Source organism: Bufo bufo, chromosome 11 (assembly GCF_905171765.1).
Source record: "Bufo bufo chromosome 11, aBufBuf1.1, whole genome shotgun sequence".
Classification (NCBI taxonomy): domain Eukaryota; kingdom Metazoa; phylum Chordata; class Amphibia; order Anura; family Bufonidae; genus Bufo; species Bufo bufo.
Genome location: NC_053399.1, coordinates 71,925,979 through 71,948,385, shown reverse-complemented (window position 1 = coordinate 71,948,385; position 22,407 = coordinate 71,925,979). Strand labels below are relative to the sequence as shown.

The window sequence follows — 22,407 nt, the reverse complement described above, 5'->3', positions numbered from 1 at the left end:
GACTTATTAAAGGACGCTTTCAGCTTTCAAGTCCGCTTTACAGACAAGCCATTTACCAAGTGTGGTGTTCTGTCAGTGGTAAACAGCCTATACGATCCAATGGGATTTGTGGCTCCCATCACCATACAAGGTAAAGCCTTACTTAGACAGCTCTCAGAGTCTATTAAAGATTGGGATGCTCCACTGCCATCTGACAAGCTTTCAAAGTGGGAGTCCTGGAAGCAATCTCTACACGCCTTAGATGGAATCAATATACCACACTGCTACACCACAGCTTCCCTTGCTATGAGCCAGAGAAAAGAGCTTCAGATCTTCTCAGACACATCTACTGAAGCCATTGCGGCTGTTGCCTACCTCAAGGTGAGAGACTCTTGTAATCAAACCCACATAGGGTTTCTGTTTGGGAAAGCTAAGTTAGCACCTAAGCCTGAGCACACAATTCCTAAGCTTGAACTTTGTGGGACTGTGCTAGCTGTAGAAATCGCAGATTTCATATTACGCGAGCTAGACATTCAGATAGATGACACCATATTCCACACAGACAGTAAGGTTGTTCTGGGCTACATATACAACCAGACTAAACGTTTCTATGTCTAAGTCAGCAACCGTGTTGAAAGAATCAGGAAATCATCTAAACCTGAACAATGGCATTATGTCCTATCTGAAATGAATCCTGCAGATCATGCTACTAGGCCAGTGTCTGCAAGTGTATTTGCAAATTTTTCCTGGTTAACAGGTCCTGGATTCCTGCTGGATCACACAGAAGAGACCACAGCTGATGTCTTCGGTCTTCTAGAACCTGACAAGGATCCAGAGATTCGTCCTGAAGTTACAACCCTCGTCACCAGAACTGAACAAAGACTCGTCTTGGGCTGTCAACGCTTTGAACATTTTTCCAAGTGGATAAGGCTTGTACGAACCATCACAAGGTTAGTCCATATCGTACAATGCTTTCACACACAGCCCACGGATGTTCAATGTCAAGGTTGGCAAGCGTGTCAAAAGCCTCTTTCTGCAAAGGACATTGCTAAAGGTGAAATCATCATAATACGCAGTGTACATCAGGATGTCTTTGGCTCTGAAATTAAATGTATCCGTGACAAGAGGGACATTTCAAAAAACAGTCCAATTGCTAACCTGAACCCATTCATTGACAATGATCACATGTTAAGAGTTGGTGGACGTGTAAACAAGGCAGAATTGGGAGAACAAGAACAGAATCCTTTCATAATACCTGCTCGCCACCACATCACCACTCTGCTCATACGGCACTACCATGAAAGGGTTAAGCACCAAGGTAGACACTTCACTGAAGGTGCCATAAGGGCTGCCGGCCTTTGGATCATAGGAGCCAAAAGACAAATTATAGCTATGTTTAGTGCCGTAAATTAAGAGGTAAACATTAGCAACAGCTAATATTACATTTGCCAGCTGACAGATTAAGTACTGACCCACCTTTTTCTCATGTTGGATTGGATGGTAACAGCCCACAGAACTCGAGGTGACCAAGCAAACAGTAAATTATGGGCAGTGCTGTTCACTTGCATGAGTGTGCATGCAGTACACATTGAAGTGATAGAATCTATGGATGCCTCAAGCTTCATCAACGCTCTAAGAAGATTTCTTGCCATCAGAGGACCAGTCAAGATGCTGAGGTCTGACTGTGGAACTAATTTTGTTGGAGCCTGTAGAGAGTTACAACTCAACTCTAAGCCAATCCAAGAACTTTTAGCTGAAAAGGGCTGTACATGGATTTTCAATCCTCCTCATTCTTCCCACATGGGCGGCTCATGGGAGAGAATGATCGGCATCACACGAAAAATACTGGACTCTATGTTTATGGACTTAAACTCCTCAAGACTTACCCACGAGATTCTAATCACATTCTTGGCAGAAGCATCTGCCATAATCAACTCAAGACCACTTGTTCCAGTGTCTTCAGATCCAGAGAACCTGACAGCCCACCTTGGCAAGATCACCCAGTACCCAACATTCAGCAGTAAAAGGAATCCGCACATTCAATTGACCCTCTATATAGTTATGAATAGTCCCCCAGTATTGTTTCAGCTCTGCACAGGACCAAAACATATGCAAATAATCTGCATCAGGAGCATCACACCTGGGATAATTGGAATCATTCCTAATCCCACATCTATTAAGCCAAAGAGGTGTGACATAAAGTCTATGTAGAATATTAAACTGTACCAAAACGTGATTAAAATTATGTGAAACCAATTTTAAATCCTGAGTTACATTCTCCTGATCATCCAAGTGAATCATTGAACATTCATTTTGCCAAGCCCTCTGTCCGGAGGAGCAAATATCTCCAAATCGTGCTATAAGTAGGTTTTTATAAAGTTGAGAAATCATTATCTTTTGCCCCAAATTCCCTAACCAATCATTAAATTGTGTAGAAGTATGTATTTCAAGCCCAAATATTTTTTTTAATGCTCAAAAGTGCCGATCTTAACTGTAAATACCGTAACCATAATACCCAATCATGGGGGTATAATAGATACCAGGCACAGTGTAATACCCTAGCAAATACAGCAGGGACTGTGGTGGAAGGCAGTGCGGGTTAGTGCACCCCCGCCTGCTCATACACGTTATTTACCAGTCACTAATAGCATCTTTCTTGGGGTACAGTGATTTTAATCCTTCAGTTAGCTCACTTGTCACATTTCTCTCACTTGTTTTAATAAAATAAGTAAAAGTTAAGTTTTATTGTCTGGAACAAGAGTGGTTAGTCGCCGTGTAGGCATAAGTGTTTGTTATAGTATAAACCTTTTCAAGACAGGGTCCTCTGAAGAAATTATATAGAAAGTATATTATTGGTATATAACACCCCTGCCTCAATAAGTTTTTTGGGGGGCAACAGGTATTCCACACCAGTTGCAATTAGTTGTTTCAATAGTATTTGGCACTCTGTGTAGCTGCGGTATCGCAGCAGAACCGTACACAACTGCTGCACAATACAAATGCACTATATAGAAATAATATTATAGGTATATAACACCCCTGCCTCAATCAGTTCTTTTGGGGGCAACTGGTATATCACACCAGTTGCAATTAGTTATTCCAATAGCGTTTGCCCCTCTGTGTAGCTGCGGTATCGCAGCAAAACCGCACACAACTGCTGCACAATACAATTGCACTATAATATATTCTATGTTAGAAAGTATATTATAAGTATATTACACCCCTCAGTAAGTCACACCTATCGATAGCACGCCTACACCAGTCCTTAAAAGGACTTTTGTGGCCATATTAGCTAGCGTTTGGTGTCCCTAACAGTCTGTCCCTGCTCCACACTGCAACCTCTTCGTACACTGGCAAAAGACAATGTAAAATGGCTGCCAGATCAGGTTTATTTATAAGGTAGGGGGTATGTCCATGTGCTGAAACGTCTCAATTGGCTGTCTTGTCCCACCTGATAGATGTGTCATGGGTCAAAGTTCTTGACAATGTAAAAGAATATGGCGCAGTCGGACATCGACATATGTTCGCCCGTTCGGCGAACCGCGAATAAGCAAAGTTCGCCGCAAAACGACCGCCGAGTGACCCGCAAGGCCATCTCTACATCTAAGTGCTCACCTAGCGCCGCTGCCTCTTTAAGCACCTGATAGGCAGGGTGTCGGGATTGCCCCCACCAGTCAGATATTGTTCCTGAGGACAAGCCATCAATATCAAAGTCCCAGAGAACCCATTTACAATGTAGATACTTTTCAGCAGTTCTCTCCTATGACTGGGACCACATCACTGAAATGATGTATTTGACAATATATAAGACGCCCCTTTAGTAAGAAACAATCTTGCTAAAAGTGTCTTATAAACAGCAGTCGGGGAGATCCAGCATAGCCAGACCCCTGACTGCTTCATTCGTGATCAGGCAGAGCGCACATACAGATCTGGCTGACCAGTGAGAGTCGGCAGGCAGGAGAACCGTCCGTTCAGCGCATGGGGGAGGAAGGTCCTACACTGTACTGAAAGGAGATTAAAATTACAGCTTAAGTTCCTATTATGATGTCATCAATAGGAGGAGCCAGAGCAGGAAGACTGTACAGCGGACACTGGTGTAGGGAAATGTGAGTTTTTACTAAAGATGCTAAGTGTGTATGTGTAGTAGAGCTGTATGTGTGTAGCAGAGCTGTATGGGTATAGCAGAACAGTATGTATGTAGCAGAGCTGTATGTGTGTACCAGGGCTGTATGTATGTAGCAGAGCTGTATGTATGTAACAGATCTATATGGGTGTAGCAGAGCTGTATGTGAGTATGTCAGTGATGTGTGTGTATATCAGAGCTGTATGTGAGTATGCAGTGCTGAGTATGTATAGCAGAGCTGTATGTGAGTATAGCAGTGCTGTGTGTGTATAGCAGAGCTGTATGTGAGTATGCAGTGCTGAATGTGTATAGCAGAGCTGTGTGTGCATCAGAACTGTGTGTGTTGCACACAAATATTTAAAAATAACCTAGTAGAAGAAGAAACATGGCCGGACACCACAGAGCAGTGACAGGAATAGAGTTGCACTGGGAATCGAAGTATTGATACCCAATCAATACTTTTAGACCTGGGTCGATACGACACCAGGTCTTACTATTTAACGATACTAGGCTGCGCTGTTATCAGTTAGAGAACATGGCGCTCCCTGCTCTCAGCGCGCACTATGTTCTACTCAGCAGCACAGTGGAGAAGGAGGGACTCTCTCTCCTCCCTCCCCCCTGTGACGTGGCTGCCGCTGCCACCAATGAGGTCATTGTACTGAGGATGAGGGGAGGGGCTGTGGCCACTGTGCCACCAATGAATGTAATTAACACATTAATTCAAGTGTATACAACGGGTGTCGGCGGCGGTATCACATACCCGGTCCTCAATGACAAGGCATGCGATCTGCTGAACCGCGGAAATTAACCCATCAGGTGTGGCACCTGAGGGATTAATTGTCGTGGTTCGCATGCCCTGTTATTGAGGCTGGGTACGTAATACTGCCACCGGCACCCGCTGCCTACACTTGAATTAATGTGTTAATTACATCCAGTGCGCCCCCCCCCCGGATTATAAATTATAACCATTGGTGGTGCAGTGCGCTGTCCCCTCCAACTCCTCCAAAATTCGAATCATTGGTGGCGCAGTGGTCACAGGCGTCCACCCCCCCCTCATTGTTATATTCATTGGATGCAGTGACCACAGGATCCCCTACCCTCCTCTTCATTGGTGGCAGTGGCAGTTCCGATCGGAGCCCCAGCATTGTAATCGCGGGGCTCCGATCGGTTACCATGGCAGCCAGGACGCTACTGAAGCCCTCCATGGTAAGCTCCCTGCTGGCGTGTGCACAAAGTCCAGGGCAGCAGGGAGAGTGTAAGATCCTATTCACTGTAATAGATCTCTATCAGGGGGAATAGGACAAGGGTTCTAGCCCTAAGGGGGTAATAGTTAGTAAATAAAAAGTAAAAAAAATAATAATAAATTAAGTTTAAATCACCGCCTTTCACAATATTACATATAAAATTTATAAACAATAAAAAATAAACATATTACATATTGCCACGCCTGAAAAAGGGCAAATATTAAAAAAAACATCTCCTATGCAGTGAACACCGTAACAGAAAAAAAAAAAAACAATTGTCACGTTGTCCCCCAAAAATAGGATAGGACTGTTCTATTATGGGCCGAACGTTCCATAAAATGCAGAATGCACGCAGATTTTTTGGTGTTTTATTTTGTTTGCATGGTATCGAATGGTACAGAGTATCGCAATACTTTTTTATAGTATCGAAAACAAATCAAAATGTTGGTATCATGACAACCCTAGTCAGCAGTTTATCTCATAGACATAACAATGGTGCGGAGCATAAAATAGAATAAATCCATGTATAACTTGTGCCCCACATGTCTCAGTCCTGTACACATCTCTTATACTCACTTTAATGTCTCTATCCTGCAGGCCGGACTGGACAGAGCCTCCATCAAGTCACTAAAGTGAGGACCAGACAGACTGTTACCAGACAGGTCAAGTATCTTCAGGGACGGGTTATTCCTTATTTCAGATGCCAACTGGATGCAGGAAGTGTCTGGTAGATCATTATCAGCCAATCTGTAAGAATAAGAAGATGAGATGTGGGTGAGGCGTCCACAGAGCGTTAGTATAAAATCTGTAGATTGTGACTGTGGAGAGAAAATGTCCCCGGCTGTTAGTAACATCCATAAATGTCATCACTAGAAGCCGCCTCTTGTGTGTGGTGGATGTCAGGAATGGCGGCAGCTATATGATATGTCCATGTCCTAGAAATCCAGAACCCCTGAGGAATGTCCTCACTTTATGGCATGTCATAAATCAGTGATGATGGCAGCACATGAATGTACAAGAGTCATAAAGCTGGAGGAACTTGTGCCAGCGTCATCAGCTGCTGAGAGTTCTCCTTCCTCCATCTATTGTGGCCCTCAGTCTGTGGCCTCCATTCTTCTTCCTCCACCTTCTATTGTGGCCTCTATTCTCCTTCCTCCACCATCTATTGTGGCCCCTGTGTCCCCCGTTCTCCTCCTCACATTACTACAGGACACATGTGGCTCTGCCCTCGCTCAGTCAGTTATTTGGGGGATGGATTATTAGTAGACATTACACTACATTCAGGGTTTCTCTGGATTCTGCTGGTATTGATTATTACTTATTGATAACGAGCAGTAATCGTCTCCATTCTGAGTAAATTACAACCGGGGTCATCAGTAATAATACCGCCATACAGCTGTAATGAAGCACAGGCAGAGATGAGCGCTCTATGGCGGTAAGGGCTCATGTACATATTACAGCTCTGTATAACCTGGGAGTTGCTCAGACCCATAATCCGCCCCATAGAAGCAGATGTGTCCTTCCTGTCCCTCCAGATGTCTCTCAGGACATATGACACCTCCTCCATGTGGAGACACAATGCAGGTTCTGATGAGGTCAGTCCTAGAACACTTACCTGTGTGTTATCCGGGGAGGGGGTCACTGCTCCCATTATGTGTTATACAGCGGGGGGCAGGTATTAGTGATAGCGCTGATCTTCTCAGACATGAAGGACATTACTGATTGTATTTTTATCCAACTGATGTGTTAAAGGGATCATCAGAACCTTTATGTTATCATATAGGGGTCTGCTAAAGAATTTAAAGTGGTTATCTAGGAACTGGATATTGATGTCCTATCCCCAGGACACGTCATTAATATGAGATCTGTGGGGGTCCGACTCGTGGGACCTCCCAGCTGTACTCACCGGAGCTCAGGAGAGAGCGCTGCCACCTCCTTACAGCTCACCAAGTACAGAGCAGTACAGTGTATAGAGGATGTGTTTGGTATTACAGAGCAGTAAAGTGTATAGAGGATTTGTTCGGTATTACAAAGAAGTACAGTGTATAGTGGATGTGTTTTTGTATTACAGAGCAGTACAGTGTATAGTGGATGTGTTTGGTATTACAGAGCAGAACAGTGGATGTGTTTGGTATTACAGAGCAGTACAGTGTATAGTGGATGTGTTTGGTATTACAGAGCAGTACAGTGTATTGTGGATGTGTTTGGTATTACAGAGCAGTACAGTGTATAGTGGATCTGTTTAGTATTACAGAGCAGTACAGTGTATAGTGGATGTGTTTGGTATTACAGAGCAGTACAGTGTATAGTGGATATGTTTGGTATTACAGAGCAGTACAGTGTATAGTGGATGTGTTTGGTATTACAGAGCAGTACAGTGTATAGTGGATGTGTTTAGTATTACAGAGCAGTACAGTGTATAGTGGATGTGAAACAACTTCTAAATAAGTATAGGGGCACCGCGCACCTCCACTGGACTACTGTACACTGTAATAGGAGGCTACTACTAGATGTAAGGTATAAGGAAAGAATTTACCTATTCTCTTTATACGTCCTCCTCACGGGTGCTACTAAGTCCACTCGTGGAGTAACTTCACTATTATACTTCAGAGGGCTTTAAGAAACAATTAAAGAACCCATTGACAGGTTTTTATCCGTGTAAAAAATGTGCTGCATGTAGGCATATACAAAATAAAAAATGGGCACATATAGAAAATAAAAGTGGTACATATAAATACCAAATAAAAGACCATATATCCTGTAACACTAAGGGTGTCATTTATGCTATTGAATGCCCATGTCAAAAGATCTATATAGGCTGCACTAAAAGACCGTTGAAAAAGAGAATAAATGAACACCTATATAATATAAAAAAGAAAGTAGATGACCACCCGTTGTCAAGGCACTATAGGGAACAACATAGGGGTAGGTTTGAAGGATCCTCATTTTGTGGGGTAGAAATAGTTAAGGTGGATATATGTGGAGGAGATTACCTCAAATATATGTCAAAAAAAGAGACACAGTGGATTTTTACCATGGATACATTAGAACCGTGGGGGTTAAATAAAAAAATTGAGTTATTTGGGTTTGATTAAGTAGATTACAGCAGAGGAAGGGTTAAACAGACAAGGTTCGCAGCTGATAAAAGATAGACAAAGAAGGCACCTAAGTGAATCCCTGACGAAGAAACATGTTGGATGATCCCTTTTGGTGTCTGTGAGGAATCGTAGCTCTGGTGTCGTCACCTGCTCCATTCTGCGAGCGTGAGCGAAAATGAAAGTAGAAGCTGCGCCACAAGCCGGGGCGAGCTTTGAAAACTTTGGAGGAAAGATACTTTGTCTACTACCAGTGGAGATCCCTGAAGCCCTCTGAAGTATAATAGTGAAGTTACTCCACGAGTGGACTTAGTAGCAGCCGTGAGGAGGACGTATAAAGAGAATAGGTAAATTCTTTCCTTATACCTTACATCTAGTAGTAGCCTCCTATCACAGTGTACAGTAGTCCAGTGGAGGTGCGCGGTGCCCCTATACTTATTTAGAAGTTGTTTCCTGTTCAGTAATTACAGCGGAGGTACGGAGGTGTCTTGAAGCACTGCTGCAAAGTTGTAACACTATAGCGCCGATGGACTGTGGTGTCGCCACATAGTTATTATTGTATAGTGGATGCGTTTGGTATTACAGAGCAGTACAGTGTATAGTTGATTTGTTTGGTATTACAGAGCAGTACAGTGGATATGTTTGGTATTACAGAGCAGTACATTGTATAGTAGATTTATTTGGTATTACAGAGCAGTACAGTTTATAGCAGATTTGTTTGGTATTACAGAGCAGTACAATGTATAGTGGATATGTCTGGTATTACAGAGGAGTACAGTGTATAGGGGATGTGTTTGGTATTACAGAGCAGTACAGTGTATAGTACATGTGTTTGGAATTACAGAGCTTTACAGTGTATAGTGGATGCGTTTGGTATTACAGAGGAGTACAGTGTATAGTGGATGTGTTTCGTATTACAGAGCAGTATAGTGTATGTGTTTGTATTACAAAGCAGTACAGTGTATAGAGGATGTGTTTGGTATTACAGAGCAGTACAGTGTATAGTGGATGTGTTTGGTATTGTTAAAGATGTGTGAATTTTATTCTATATTTTGTATCTCTAGGACTGTAATGAGTTAACTTTTTCTTTTCCGAGTGCCTTCCTCCCACCCCTCTCTTTGTTTCAAGACTGTAGAAGAGGGGGGGGGGGGGGCAAAGAGCTGTGCTGTGAGAAGTGTCTGATTTCTCATCTTTCTACAGGTGTCCCATAGAGTGTAATGGAGTGCATAAGCCAATCATATGGCTTGATGATATGTATATATTATTCACTGCCTATAGAGAAGCACCTCTTTGAAGTGTCACATATGACGTATGCAGTATTATTGTTAGAATAGAAGCCATTACAAAATGGCGATGGTAACCAGATGTTTACATTAGTTCACATTCCAAAGTAGGGCCCAGTGCGCAGATGCAGGTGTATTATCTTCTCTCTCTTATCTCTTCTTCCTTTTTGACCAATGAAACAATGTTTTAGCCTCAGAGAGGACTGCCCTCTTCTGAAGATGTATATACGGCTTACCCCATGTAATAAAAGTTAGAGATTGCATTGACCATCTATGTGTCAGCGTCTAGTCTCTCAGCCACGCGTGGATATTAACCCCTGGGGGGGGGGTACATTGATTTGGAACACCAGAGTGTATCTTAAATGCCCTAATTTAGGGCGTCTTTATCAAAATGGGGACCACGAAGGGACTCTGAGCGAATGTAGCATCAAACAGCTGACAAGACGGGCCCCTGAGCTTGACGAACGGCAGAGGGGAGAGTATTGCAACCTCAAAGAAAGGTGAGAAAACTTTATCTCATCTGCCTTTCTGCTATTTACTTCGTCATGCTCAGATAGCGTAGTCTGCTGTGGGGTGGTACTGATGTAAGTATAGTAGTCGGCTGTAATGCTGAAAGCTTAGAGTCTATTGAACCAATAGTCTGAAATTATAGATCACTCTGGTGTGTATATGTTTTGTGTGTGTCTGTGATTTATGTGAGGAGTGAGTTGAGCACAGACGGTAAAACCACAGACAAAGGGAGGGGACAGTAACTTCCTGGTTTGGAAGGGGGCACTGTAGCGCCGAGGTGTGGGACAAAGTAAACTCCGGCTGACCTGGCAGGGAGACGCGTGGAGCCGTATGACCTTTAGATCCTTAAAATAAGGGAAGACTGCGGAGATATTCTCCACCTGACCTGACCTCAGGAAGACGCGTGGAGCCGTATGACCTTTAGATCCTTGAGATAAGGGAAGACTGCAGTGATATTCTCCACCTGACCTGACCCCAGGAAGATGCGGCGGAGCCCGTCTGACCCCTGGAGCAGGGGAAGATGTTCGGGGAGTCCCAGCTGACTAGTCAGACGTGATAGTCAGATTTGAGCCAACCAGAGGGAGGGTGAATCCTTTGTCTGCGGAGGAAAGGGTTAAAGGTGCTGATCACTCCTCTGTTTTGTGTGTGTGTCAGTCTGAAATACTGTTGTTTTGAGATGGGTCAGTCCCAGTATTATAAAGAAGGAGAAAATACAGCCCCTAGCTAGTAGCGAGGAAAGAGGGAGATTATAGGATGTGATATGGAGAATTGAAAGTTAAAATGTGACAAAGAATGTTAGAGAAGTGTGGCCCCGGACAGAAGGTCGCCCGGCTGGCAACAGGGATGAAAATCTGTAAGAAACTGTGAAGTTAGAGCTTTCAGACTGAGGGCATCAGAACTCCGGTGATATTGAAAGGGGAGTTTTAACGAGTGAGAAAACAGAGCAGTGTCAGGATGATAATTGATGGCATTAGCAAGAAAGAAAGTGCCCCAGTGTCTGCAATCAGAAAGGCGCTTGTGTTAAATGTTCAGAAATAAGATGGTCAGGAACTGTGAAATAGAGAAATTCATTCCCCCCCCCCACCTTCACACAGAAACATTCCTGAGATAAGAGGAGCAGGGAAAGGGGGGAGGGAATCATGGGGGCAGGGAATCATGCAGAGTAAGTGATGTTATATGTGTAATATTATTATAGAAGACAAAGAATTGTTCAATAATCTTCTTTCTTCTTTCTTCTTTCCCAAGCAGTGTACTGTGGGAATCCAGCTTTTAACAAAATGACTGTATGATTATAACATGTATATTGTCTTACAGCGACAGACCATCAGCAATTCTGGGTGTGGTGTGGCTATCTGTTTCCGGGAAAGCTGTGTTTGTCTGTGCTACAAGTTTTTGGGATGAAAACAGTGTGGCTAGGTTGGAAGACATAAATGATTCAGTGGAATGTGAATGGGTGTGGCTTTGTGACTGATGGATGTTTTTAGCAGAGCTGTGAATGCAATTCATATTTTATGTGTAAGGGCGTGGTTATGAGCTGTTAATGAAAATGAGTACATGAAAATGTATATGAATGCGTATGGAGTACGGTATTTGTTTTTTAAATAATATGCGCATTGAGGATTTTATTTTATTTTTCTTGGAAGTGTTTTTTGGTTTTTATTGGTGCCAACAGCATTGATCAAGCTGTACATTTTTTTTATCGAAGTCAATGAAAAGTTTTTATGGGCCCTTTGTGTGTTCATGTATGTATTGTCATATCTGTTTGTTTCAATGTTTGAAGTTACGTGTTAGGGCTCTTTCACACCTGCGTTCTTTTCTTCCGGCATAGAGTTCCGTCGTCGGGGCTCTATGCCGGAAGAATCCTGATCAGTTTTATCCTAATGCATTCTGAATGGAGTGAAATCCGTTCAGGATGCATCAGGATGTCTTCAGTTCCGGAACGGAACGTTTTTTGGCCGGAGAAAATACCGCAGCATGCTGCGCTTTTTGCTCCGGCCAAAAATCCTGAAGACTTGCCGCAAGGCCGGATCCGGAATTAATGCCCATTGAAAGGCATTGATTCGGATCAGGCCTTAAGCTAAACGCCGTTTCGGCGCATTGCCGGAGCCGACATTTAGCTTTTTCTGAATGGTTACCATGGCTGCCGGGACTCTAAAGTCCTGGCAGCCATGGTAAAGTGTAGCGGGGAGCGGGGGAGCAGCATACTTACCGTCCGTGCGGCTCCCGGGGCGCTCCAGAGTGACGTCAGGGAGCCCCAAGAGCATGGATCACGTGATCGCATGGCACCTCATCCATGCGCATGGGGCGCTCTGACGTCATTCTGGAGCGCCCCGGGAGCCGCGCGGACTGTAAGTATACCGCTCCCCCGCTCCCCGCTCCTACTATGGCAACCAGGACTTTAATAGCATCCTGGGTGCCATAGTAACACTGAAAGCATTTTGAAGACGGTTCCGTCTTCAAATGCTTTCAGTACACTTGCAATTTTCCGGATCCGGAGTGTAATTCCGGCAAGTGGAGTACACGCCGGACCCGGACAACGCAAGTGTGAAAGAGGCCTTACATGTTAAGTGTTGTGCTTCACATCAGAGCTCTGTTCTCATGGACAGCTGGCATACTACTGACAGACAAAAGGAGGACCACAGCGTCCGACTGAAGGGGGTGGACTTAGATGACTCAGAGCGGAGGGAGGAGGATAGGGGTGGACGTTACAGACAACGACAGCCCTTGTGCCCATCCCCTAGTTATAAGACACTCCCATGGAAGATGAGAAGTCCTGTTTTGTTTTCCAGTCTACTAATTCCGCGATAGGAAAAGTTGGATACTTCTGTAAGCCAAAATGCAGAGTAACATCAAGCAGCATTGGGTGGTTCAGTGGTGCCAACCATAGGTAGTGTTCCTTTGGCATTGCTACAGCCCTGATGTCAAACGCCTCGTTGAAGTGAGGAAAAAGTAAGTCTGCCACCCTATGATGGGCCTGCAGAGTCTGTGGGACCCAGATCCCAGAAGAGAGAGTGTTGTGCTGTGTGTGGTACTCCTCGTCCACACCACACGAGAGGATTGTATTCTATGTTGACCATGCCCGGATCACTGTCCGTCCCCACAGACACCCATGTTTTTTGTTATAAGGAGAACACAAAGACAGGGAGGGGGGGGAGTTAGATCAAGATTAGGAAACAGGAAATCCAGTATCGGCTCTACTTTTAAACATTTTTAGCAGATTCAGTCTGGCCCAATGATATCCCTTACTCTGGGTGATAAAGAAGTAGTCCCGTTTTTGATTGATACTGGAGCAGCCAAGACAGTTGTGCACAGCAAACATGGCCTCCCCTGATTTACTCCCCAAGGACACCAGTCTTTGGGTAGAAGTGGATGGGAAAGTAGTACGCTCCCTTCTCAACAGAAACCATCCATATTAGATTTGCCCCTAACCAAGATGCACTTGCCCGTTTGCTGGTCAGTGGTAACGCCCCTTGTTGCCTCCTCGGTGCAGATTTGCTTGCAAAAGTACATGCTGGTATCTCATATCAGGAGGACGGTACTGTGAAGCTTACAGGTGCCCTCAATGACCAGGAACTTTGTTTGTTGGCCATTAGTGACTAAATTCCCTGGTCCATGTTTGTATCAGTACTCCCAGAAGCTGAGAAAAGCAAAACCACTCACCATTGGATGGTACATGACCTACATGCCATTAATGAAGCCACAGTTTCTAACACCCACATCGTGCCCAATACACACACCTTGTTGGCTCAGGTTCCCATTACCCCTGATCACTCCACTGGGATTGATTTGTCCTTTAGTCCCCACCACCTCACAGATGAGGTGGTAGATGCTTTTTATGCCTAGAACTGGCAATTTTGTGTTCCCCCACACTGGGCCTATCAGATTATTACATTTAGATTGTGTTGCTATGAAGTGAGTGGCCATGACTCAGATGTCCTGACCCAACTGCATGGCCAGCAATAACGCCCCGTAGCATATGATTCAGCCAGACTTGATCCCGTGGCCAGAGGTGCCCCTTTCTGCATCAGAGCTGTAGTAGTTGTACTAGCTATGCTTGATGAAAGCTCGGAGATAGTTCTGAACCACAAAGTGATGGTGATATTACATCAATCCTCATGAACGTACAATCCAAATGATTGTTTTGTTGCCCGTTATTTGAGAATGCAGTGTTCTATTTTGTTGCCTGACAATGTTGCTCTCCAAAGGTGTAATGCTTTGGACCCAGCCACCCTGTTGCCTCTGGACCAAGGGGGGAGGGAAGAGTTAGGGCACCGCACTTTAAACTTTTCTTCCAGATTCAAAGGAAGAGGCTCCTGACTGTTTGCAGATGATGTCACAAGAGGTAGTGGGATTTGGTAAATCAGCCATTAGGTAATCTAGATCATGTGCTCTTTGTGGATGGATCAAGGTATGGCCAGGATGGCAGGTACTACACAGGTTGGGCAGTGGTGATTAAACGTGAACTACCACACATGTCTGCTCAAGAAGTGGAGCTAAAAGACTCTGAAGATAGCTTGCAGAGATGCAGATGGAAAGAACAGCCAACATTTACACTGATTCCAGGTGTGCTTTTGGGATAGCCCATGACTATGGGCCCATATGGAAAGCCAGAGACTCCTTGATCGCTTCAGGTAAACCCATTGAAAATGGGGAAGCAGTGAGGTCTCTGATGGAAGCCCTCTTGTCACTAACATGAGAGGTGATGATAGCAATGAAAGGCCACTGTAAACAGATGCAGAGGAGGCAAAGGGGAAAGCCACAGCAGATCAGGTGGCAAAAATGGCTGCCAAATTACCTAAGCAGACCCCTGTCTTAAGTGGCCACAGTTCAGGTCCCTGAAATAACTCTTCCTGTCTCCCGAAAGTTCGTAAGACCTTACAGAACCAGATGGGGAAGGAGGAAAGGGACTGGTGGATGGAAAAGGGGGGACTACAAATAAGAAGGGAAAACTTTACCTTCCCAGGTCCCTCTACTCCACGATGGCACAGGCAACCTATGGAGTGATGCACCAGACAAAACCTGCTATGTGTGATTTAGTACGTAGCATATGGTACACCCCAGGGTTCAGCACTGTAACAGTCAGACATACTCAAGGATAAATGGTTCGTGTCCAGAACAACGTAGGCAAGGTAGTTAAGGTACCCAAGAAACACGTCTTGCTTTTTGTATCTGTTTCAACATTTACAGACTACCTTCAAATACACAAGGTGGGCATGTATGAGTATGTATTGATATGTCATGACTTGTTTTTAGGATGGCCAAAACCGTACCCAAAGAAGATTATGGCCGAAGTTGTGTGTAGGTATGGGGTACCTTAGATCATTGAAAAAGACACAGGTGTTCACTTCACAGGTGAAGTGATGCAGGAGATGATGAAGGTTTTGGGTGTAGGACAGGCCTTACATGCTTCGTACCATCCACAAAGCAGCAGTAGAGTAGGGAAAAGGAACTGAACGGGACACTAAGTTAAAGATTCAAAAAGCCTTAGAGTGCCTGCTGGTAGCCCTTTTTTAGTAAGGCATACGCCTAACCGTGAGACAGGCCTTTGTCTCTGTAAGGTCCTTTTTGGGTCAGGCCCTAGGATAGGATTTTATTTCCCACAGCAGCTCCAGATGCAACATGGTTGTCTGGCAGATTATGTGATCAGTTTTGTACAAGCATTTGACTAAAGTACATTTTCGAGTTTTTGCTTCACTTCCAGGTTTTGATAAAGTACCAGGAACCCACCCACTTGTGTCTGGAGATTGGTGGTAGGAAAAGACACGTTAGAAAAGTCCTAAAACCCTGGTTTGATGGTCCATTCCGAGTGTTGTTGACCACAAGCACAGTGAAGCTCAAAGGAAAGCATAATTGGATTGATTTCAAGGAAGTGTTGAGACTGGTTTTCCCTTGTGTGACTGTTGATCATGACTCAAAAGAATATGGAAAAATTGTATGAAAACATCGATCCAGAAAATCAGAAGCATTGATGACCCCCAGTCCCCCCATATAATGTCAACGCCAGTTAGGGAAAGATCATCTGACTTACCCGTGCTCAAATCCAGTGTCACGGGAGGCTGTTCGCTAGGTATGGCTTGTCGTGGAAGCTGGTGAAGAGGAGGCGGAGCATTGGGACAGATGTTTAGGTTTAGGGAGAGAATGAAATTCAAGGGGGGACTGTTAAAGATGTGCGAATTTTATTCTATATTTTGTATCTCTAGGACTGTAATGAGTTAACTTTTTATTTTCCGAGTGCCTTCCTCCCACCCCTCTCTTTGTTTCAAGACTGTAGAAGAGAGGGGGGGGGGGCAAAGAGCTGTGCTGTGAGAAGTGTCTGATTTCTCATCTTTCTACAGGTGTCCCATAGAGTGTGGTGGAGTGCATAAGCCAATCATATGGCTTGATGATATGTATATATTATTCATTGCTTATAGAGAAGCACCTCTTTGAAGTGTCACATATGACATATGCAGTATTATTGTTAGAATAGAAGCCATTACAAAATGGCGATGGTAACCAGATGTTTACATTAGTTCACATTCCAAAGTAGGGCCCAGTGCGCAGATGCAGGTGTATTATCTTCTCTCTCTTATCTCTTCTTCCTTTTTGACCAATGAAACAATGTTTTAGCCTCAGAGAGGACTGCCCTCTTCTGAAGATGTATATACGGCTTACCCCATGTAATAAAAGTTAGAGATTGCATTGACCATCTATGTGTCAGCGTCTAGTCTCTCAGCCACGAGTGGATATTAACCCCTGGGGGGGTACATTAATTTGGAACACCAGAGTGTATCTTAAGTGCCCTAATTTAGGGCGTCTTTATCAGTATTACAGAGCAGTACAGTGTATAGTGGATATTTTTGGAATTACAGAGCAGTACAGTGTATAGTGGATGTGTTTGGTATTATAGAGCATTACAGTGTATAGAGGATGTGTTTGGTATTACAGAGCAGTACAGAGGATAGTGGATGTGTTTGGAATTAGAGAACAATACAGTGTATAGAGCAGTGTTTCCCAACCAGTGTGCCTCCAGCTGTTGCAAAATTACAACTCCCAGCATGCCCGGACAGCCTTTGGCTGTGCAAGCATGCTGGGAGGTGTAGTTTTGCAACAGCTGGAGGCACACTGGTTGGGAAACACTGGTATAGAGGATGTGTTTGGTATTACAAAGCAGTACAGTGTACATTGAATGTGCTTGGCATTACAGAGCAGTACAGTGTATAGTGTATGTGTTTGGTATTACAGAGCATTACAGTGTATAGAGGATGTGTTTGGTATTACGGAGCAGTACATTGTATAGTTGGATGTGTTTGGAATTACAGACCAATGCAGTGTATAGAGGTTGTGTTTGGGATTACTGAGCAGTACAGTGTATAGTGGATGTGTTTGGGATTACAGAGCAGTACAGTGTATAGCGGATATGTTTGGTATTACAGAGCAGTACAATGTATAGTGGATGTATTTGGGATTACAGAGCAGTACAGTGTATAGTGGATATGTTTGGGATTACAGAGCAGTACAGTGTTTAGTGGATGCGTTTGGTATTACAGAGGAGTACAGTGTTTAGTGGATGTGTTTGGAATTACAGAGCAGTACAGTGTATAGTGGATGTGTTTGGGATTACAGAGCAGTACAGTGTATAGTGGATGTGTTTGGTATTACAGAGCAGTACAGTGTGTAGTGGATATGTTTGGTATTACAGAGCAGTACAGTGTATAGTGGATGTGTTTGGCATTACATAGCAGTACAGTGTATAGAATGTGTTTGGTATTACAAAGCAGTACAATGTATACTGAATGTATTTGGAATTACAGAGCAGTACAGTGTATAGTGGATGTGTTTGGTATTACAGAGCCGTACAGTGTATAGTGGATATGTTTGGTATTACAGAGCAGAATAGTGTATAGTGGATGTGTTTGTATTACAGAGCAGTACAGTGTATAGAGAATATGTTTTGTATTACAGAGGAGCACAGTGTATAGTGGATGTGTTTGGTATTACAGAGCAGTACCGTGTATAGTGGATGTGTTTGGTATTACAGAGCAGTACAGTGTATAGTGGATGTGTTTGGTATTACAGAGCAATACAGTGTATAGAGGATTAGTTTGGTATTACAGAGCAGTACAGTGTATAGTGGATGTGTTTGGTATTACAGAGCCGTACAGTGTATAGTGGATATGTTTGGTATTACAGAAGCAGAATAGTGTATAGTGGATGTGTTTGTATTACAGAGCAGTACAGTGTATAGAGAATATGTTTTGTATTACAGAGGAGCACAGTGTATAGTGGATGTGTTTGGTATTACAGAGCAGTACAGTGTATAGTGGATGTGTTTGGTATTACAGAGCAATACAGTGTATAGAGCAGGGGTGTCAAACTCAAATTCGTCGGGGGCCGCATCAGCAGTTTGGTCCCCCTCAAAGGGCCGGTCCCGGCCTGACCTGCAAGCGCTGACTGGGGTCACATAGCATTATACTGATTTATGATGCTATGTAACCCTTACAGTTCTGGAACGTGTTGGATAACACTGACATAATGCTGTCAGTGTTATCCAACACATTCCAGAACTGTAAGGGTTACCGTATTTTTCGCCCTATAAGACGCACCGGCCCATAAGACGCACCTAGGTTTTTGAGGAGGAAAATAAGAAAAAAAAAATTTGAACCAAAAGGTGTGCTTTTGGTGGGTTTTGAACTAATTGTGGTCTGTGGGTGGCACTTTTATGGGGGATCTGTGGATGGCACTGTTATGGGGGATCTGTGGATGGCACTGTTATGGGGGATCTGTGGGTGACACTTATGGGAGATCTGTGGGTGACACTTATGGGGGATCTGTGGGTGACACTTATGGGGGATCTGTGGGTGACACTTATGGGGGATCTGTGGGTGACACTTATGGGGGATCTGTGGTGACACTTATGGGGGATCTGTGGTGACACTTATGGGGGATCTGTGGGTGACACTTATGGGGGATCTGTGGGTGACACTTATGGGGGATCTGTGGGTGACACTTATGGGGGATCTGAGGGTGACACTTATGGGGGATCTGTGGGTGACACTTATGGGGGATCTGTGGGTGACACTTATGGGGGATCTGTGGGTGACACTTATGGGGGATCTGTGGGTGACACTTATGGGGGATCTGTGGGTGACACTTATGGGGGATCTGTGGGTGACACTTATGGGGGATCTGTGGGTGACACTTATGGGGGATCTGTGGGTGACACTTATGGGGGATCTGTGGGTGACACTTATGGGGGATCTGTGGGTGACACTTATGGGGGATCTGTGGGTGACACTTATGGGGGATCTGTGGTGACACTTATGGGGGATCTGTGGTGACACTTATGGGGGATCTGAGGGTGACACTTATGGGGGATCTGTGGGTGACACTTATGGGGGATCTGTGGGTGACACTTATGGGGGATCTGAGGGTGACACTTATGGGGGATCTGTGGGTGACACTTATGGGGGATCTGTGGGTGACACTTATGGGGGATCTGTGTATGACAGTTATGGGGGGGATCTGTGGATGACACATATATAGCATCTTATGCTATGTGTCATCCACAGATCCCCTCCATAAGTGTCCCTGTAGTGTGAATGACCCCCAATACACGGGCTAGGGGCCGGCATCTGCTTTTATAATGACAGCGGGGCCCGTGCAGTGACTATTCTACTACACGGGCCCCGCTCACTGTATAATCCTATGTCTAATAGTTAATTGTAATTGTATGTAATCGCATAAGGAGCGCTGTGTATTACGGTACTTACAACTACAAGCGCTCGCCGCTCTGTAGGTAGCAAAGAGGAGGCAGGAGGCAGGCCAGGAGGACAGGCGCTGGCAGCGTGAGTCATACGTCACGCGCCTGCTTCATTCATAAAGTGGGCGGCGCAGGCGCGTGACGTATGACTCACACTGCCAGCGCCCGTCCTCCCAGCCTCTCGGCGAGCGCTTGTAGTTGTAAGTACCGGTAATACACAGCGCTCCCTATGCGATACACCTGATACAGGAGCCGGGAGGAGCGGGGGCCGCCTGTGGCTACGCGGGCCACATGACGAGGTCTGGCGGGCCGGATTCGGCCCGCGGGCCTTGTGTTTGACACCCGTGGTATAGAGGATTAGTTTGGTATTACAGAGCAGTACAGTGTATAGAGGATGTGTTTGGTATTACAGAGCAGTACAGTGTATATAGCAGGCATGCTCAACCTGCGGCCCTCCAGCTGTTGCAAAACTACAACTCCCAGCATGCCCGAACAGCCTACAGCTATCAGCCTACAGCACAGCATTGTGGGTTTTGTAGTTTTACAACAGCTGGAGGGCCGCAGGTTGTGCATGCCTGGTATAGAGGATGTGTTTGGTATTACAGAGTAGTGTTGATCACGAATATTCGAATTTTGAATTTTTATCGCGAATATAGATAATTCGAAAATTCGCGAATATTTAGAATATAATGATATAAATTCGTAATTTCGAATATTTGAAATTTTTTTATAGCGAATTTTCGTAATGCAAATTGTATCGCAAATTTTTCAATTGCCGAGTAAAAACATGATTCCTCCCTGCTTCTTGCTTGTGGGCCAATGACTCATTAGCCCACAAGCAAGAAGCAGGGAGAAATCATGACTTTAAATGGGATAAATTATGAATATTCTAAAAAACTAATATATAGCACTATATCGAATATATTAGCTTTTTCGAATATTCGTAATATTCTAAAACAAGAATATATAGCAATATAGCGAATATTCGAAAAAAAAAACAAATGTAGAGCAATTTAGCTAATATAGTGCTATAATCTTCTTTGTCTAATAGTTGTAATTTTTTTCTCATCTGAAGTTCAGATTGGAAAAAAATTACAACTATTCGTTTTTTTCTAATATTGGATGTATTGCTATATATTCTTGTTTTAGAATATTACGAATATTCAAAAAAACAAATATATTCTATATAGTGCTATGACTCATTGGCCCACAAGCAAGAAGCAGGGAGGAATCATGTTTTTGCTCGGAAATTGAAAAATTTGCAATAAAAATTTGCATATTACGCGATCATTTCCTTGTCGATTATTAGAGTAAAAAAAATCGTAGACTATAACGAATATTCGAATTTGCGAATATTCGCCGAATATTCTACAAAATATTTGCGAATTCGAATATGACTACTGCCGCTCATCACTATTACAGAGCAGTACAGTGTATAGAGCAGGGGTACTCAACTGGCGGACCGCGGTCCAAATACGGACCGCGGCCGCCAGTTGTCCGGACCCCGGCCATCCTTCAGAGCGCTGCTCCTCTCCTGCATACTGTGCCGTGCAGGAGGAGGAGCTTACCGGCGCACTTCCACCTGTCCCACAGCGCAGTGAGACAGGGCTTCCTCCACATGTAGCGCTCCTCCTCCTGCACACTCTGGCAGCTCTGCTCCATACAGCGGCGGGGCACAGGAGCTGATAGTTCTCAGCAGCGCAGGAGGAGTCTCTCCCTCCCCCCTGTGCTGCTGCTGTCCCCACCGCTGCCAATAAGAAGAGACGGGAGGAGGAGGGGAGGGGCTGTGGCCACTGCGCCACCAATGAAGAAAACTGACCTGTATTATAAATACAGGAGGCGGGTGCCGGAATCAAATAGCCGGCACCCGACCTCTGTGACAGGGAGCTGCGATCAGCTGCAGTTGAGTTAACCCTTCAGGTGCGGTACCTGAGGGGTTAATTGTAGCTGATCGCAGCCCCCTGTCACAGAGGTCGGGTGCCGGCTATTTGATTCCGGCACCCGCCTCCTGTATTTGTATAAGAAACATTGGTGGCGCAGTGCGCCCCCCCCCCCCTAGTATAAGAAACATTGGTGGCGCAGTGCGCCCCCCCCCCCCCCCCTTCCCCATTATAATAAACATTGGTGGCTCAGTGGGAAGTGCCAATGAGGGTTAAAAATAATAAAAGAAAATTAACTCACCTCCTCCAGTTCATCGCGTAACTGCCGGTCTCCAGTTCTTACTTCTTTCTTCAGGACCTGTGGTGACGTCACTGAGCTCATCACATGGCCCATTACCATGGTGATGGATCATGTGATGAGCTCAGTGATGTCACCACAGGTCCTGAAGAAAGAAGTAAGAACTGGAGACCGGCAGTTACGCGATCAACTGGAGGAGGTGAGTAAATTATTTTTTAACCCTCATTGGCACTGCCCACTGCACCACCAATGT

At 44.6% G+C, this 22,407-nt stretch overlaps 2 protein-coding genes across 3 annotated transcripts in view; both read right to left on the bottom strand.

Annotated features, from left to right (window-relative positions):
• LOC120981622 (NACHT, LRR and PYD domains-containing protein 3-like) overlaps positions 1-22,407 on the bottom strand; it is a 3,400,916-nt gene that overhangs the window by 3,110,755 nt on the left and 267,754 nt on the right. The gene's annotated exons all lie outside the window — the stretch shown is intronic.
• LOC120981624 (ribonuclease inhibitor-like) overlaps positions 1-22,407 on the bottom strand; it is a 323,009-nt gene that overhangs the window by 120,794 nt on the left and 179,808 nt on the right. For both annotated transcript variants that reach the window (XM_040411195.1, XM_040411194.1), the window contains exon 4: positions 5,923-6,093. In XM_040411195.1, coding sequence (XP_040267129.1) covers positions 5,923-6,093 — 171 coding nt within the window. The remainder of the gene's footprint in view (positions 1-5,922; positions 6,094-22,407) is intronic.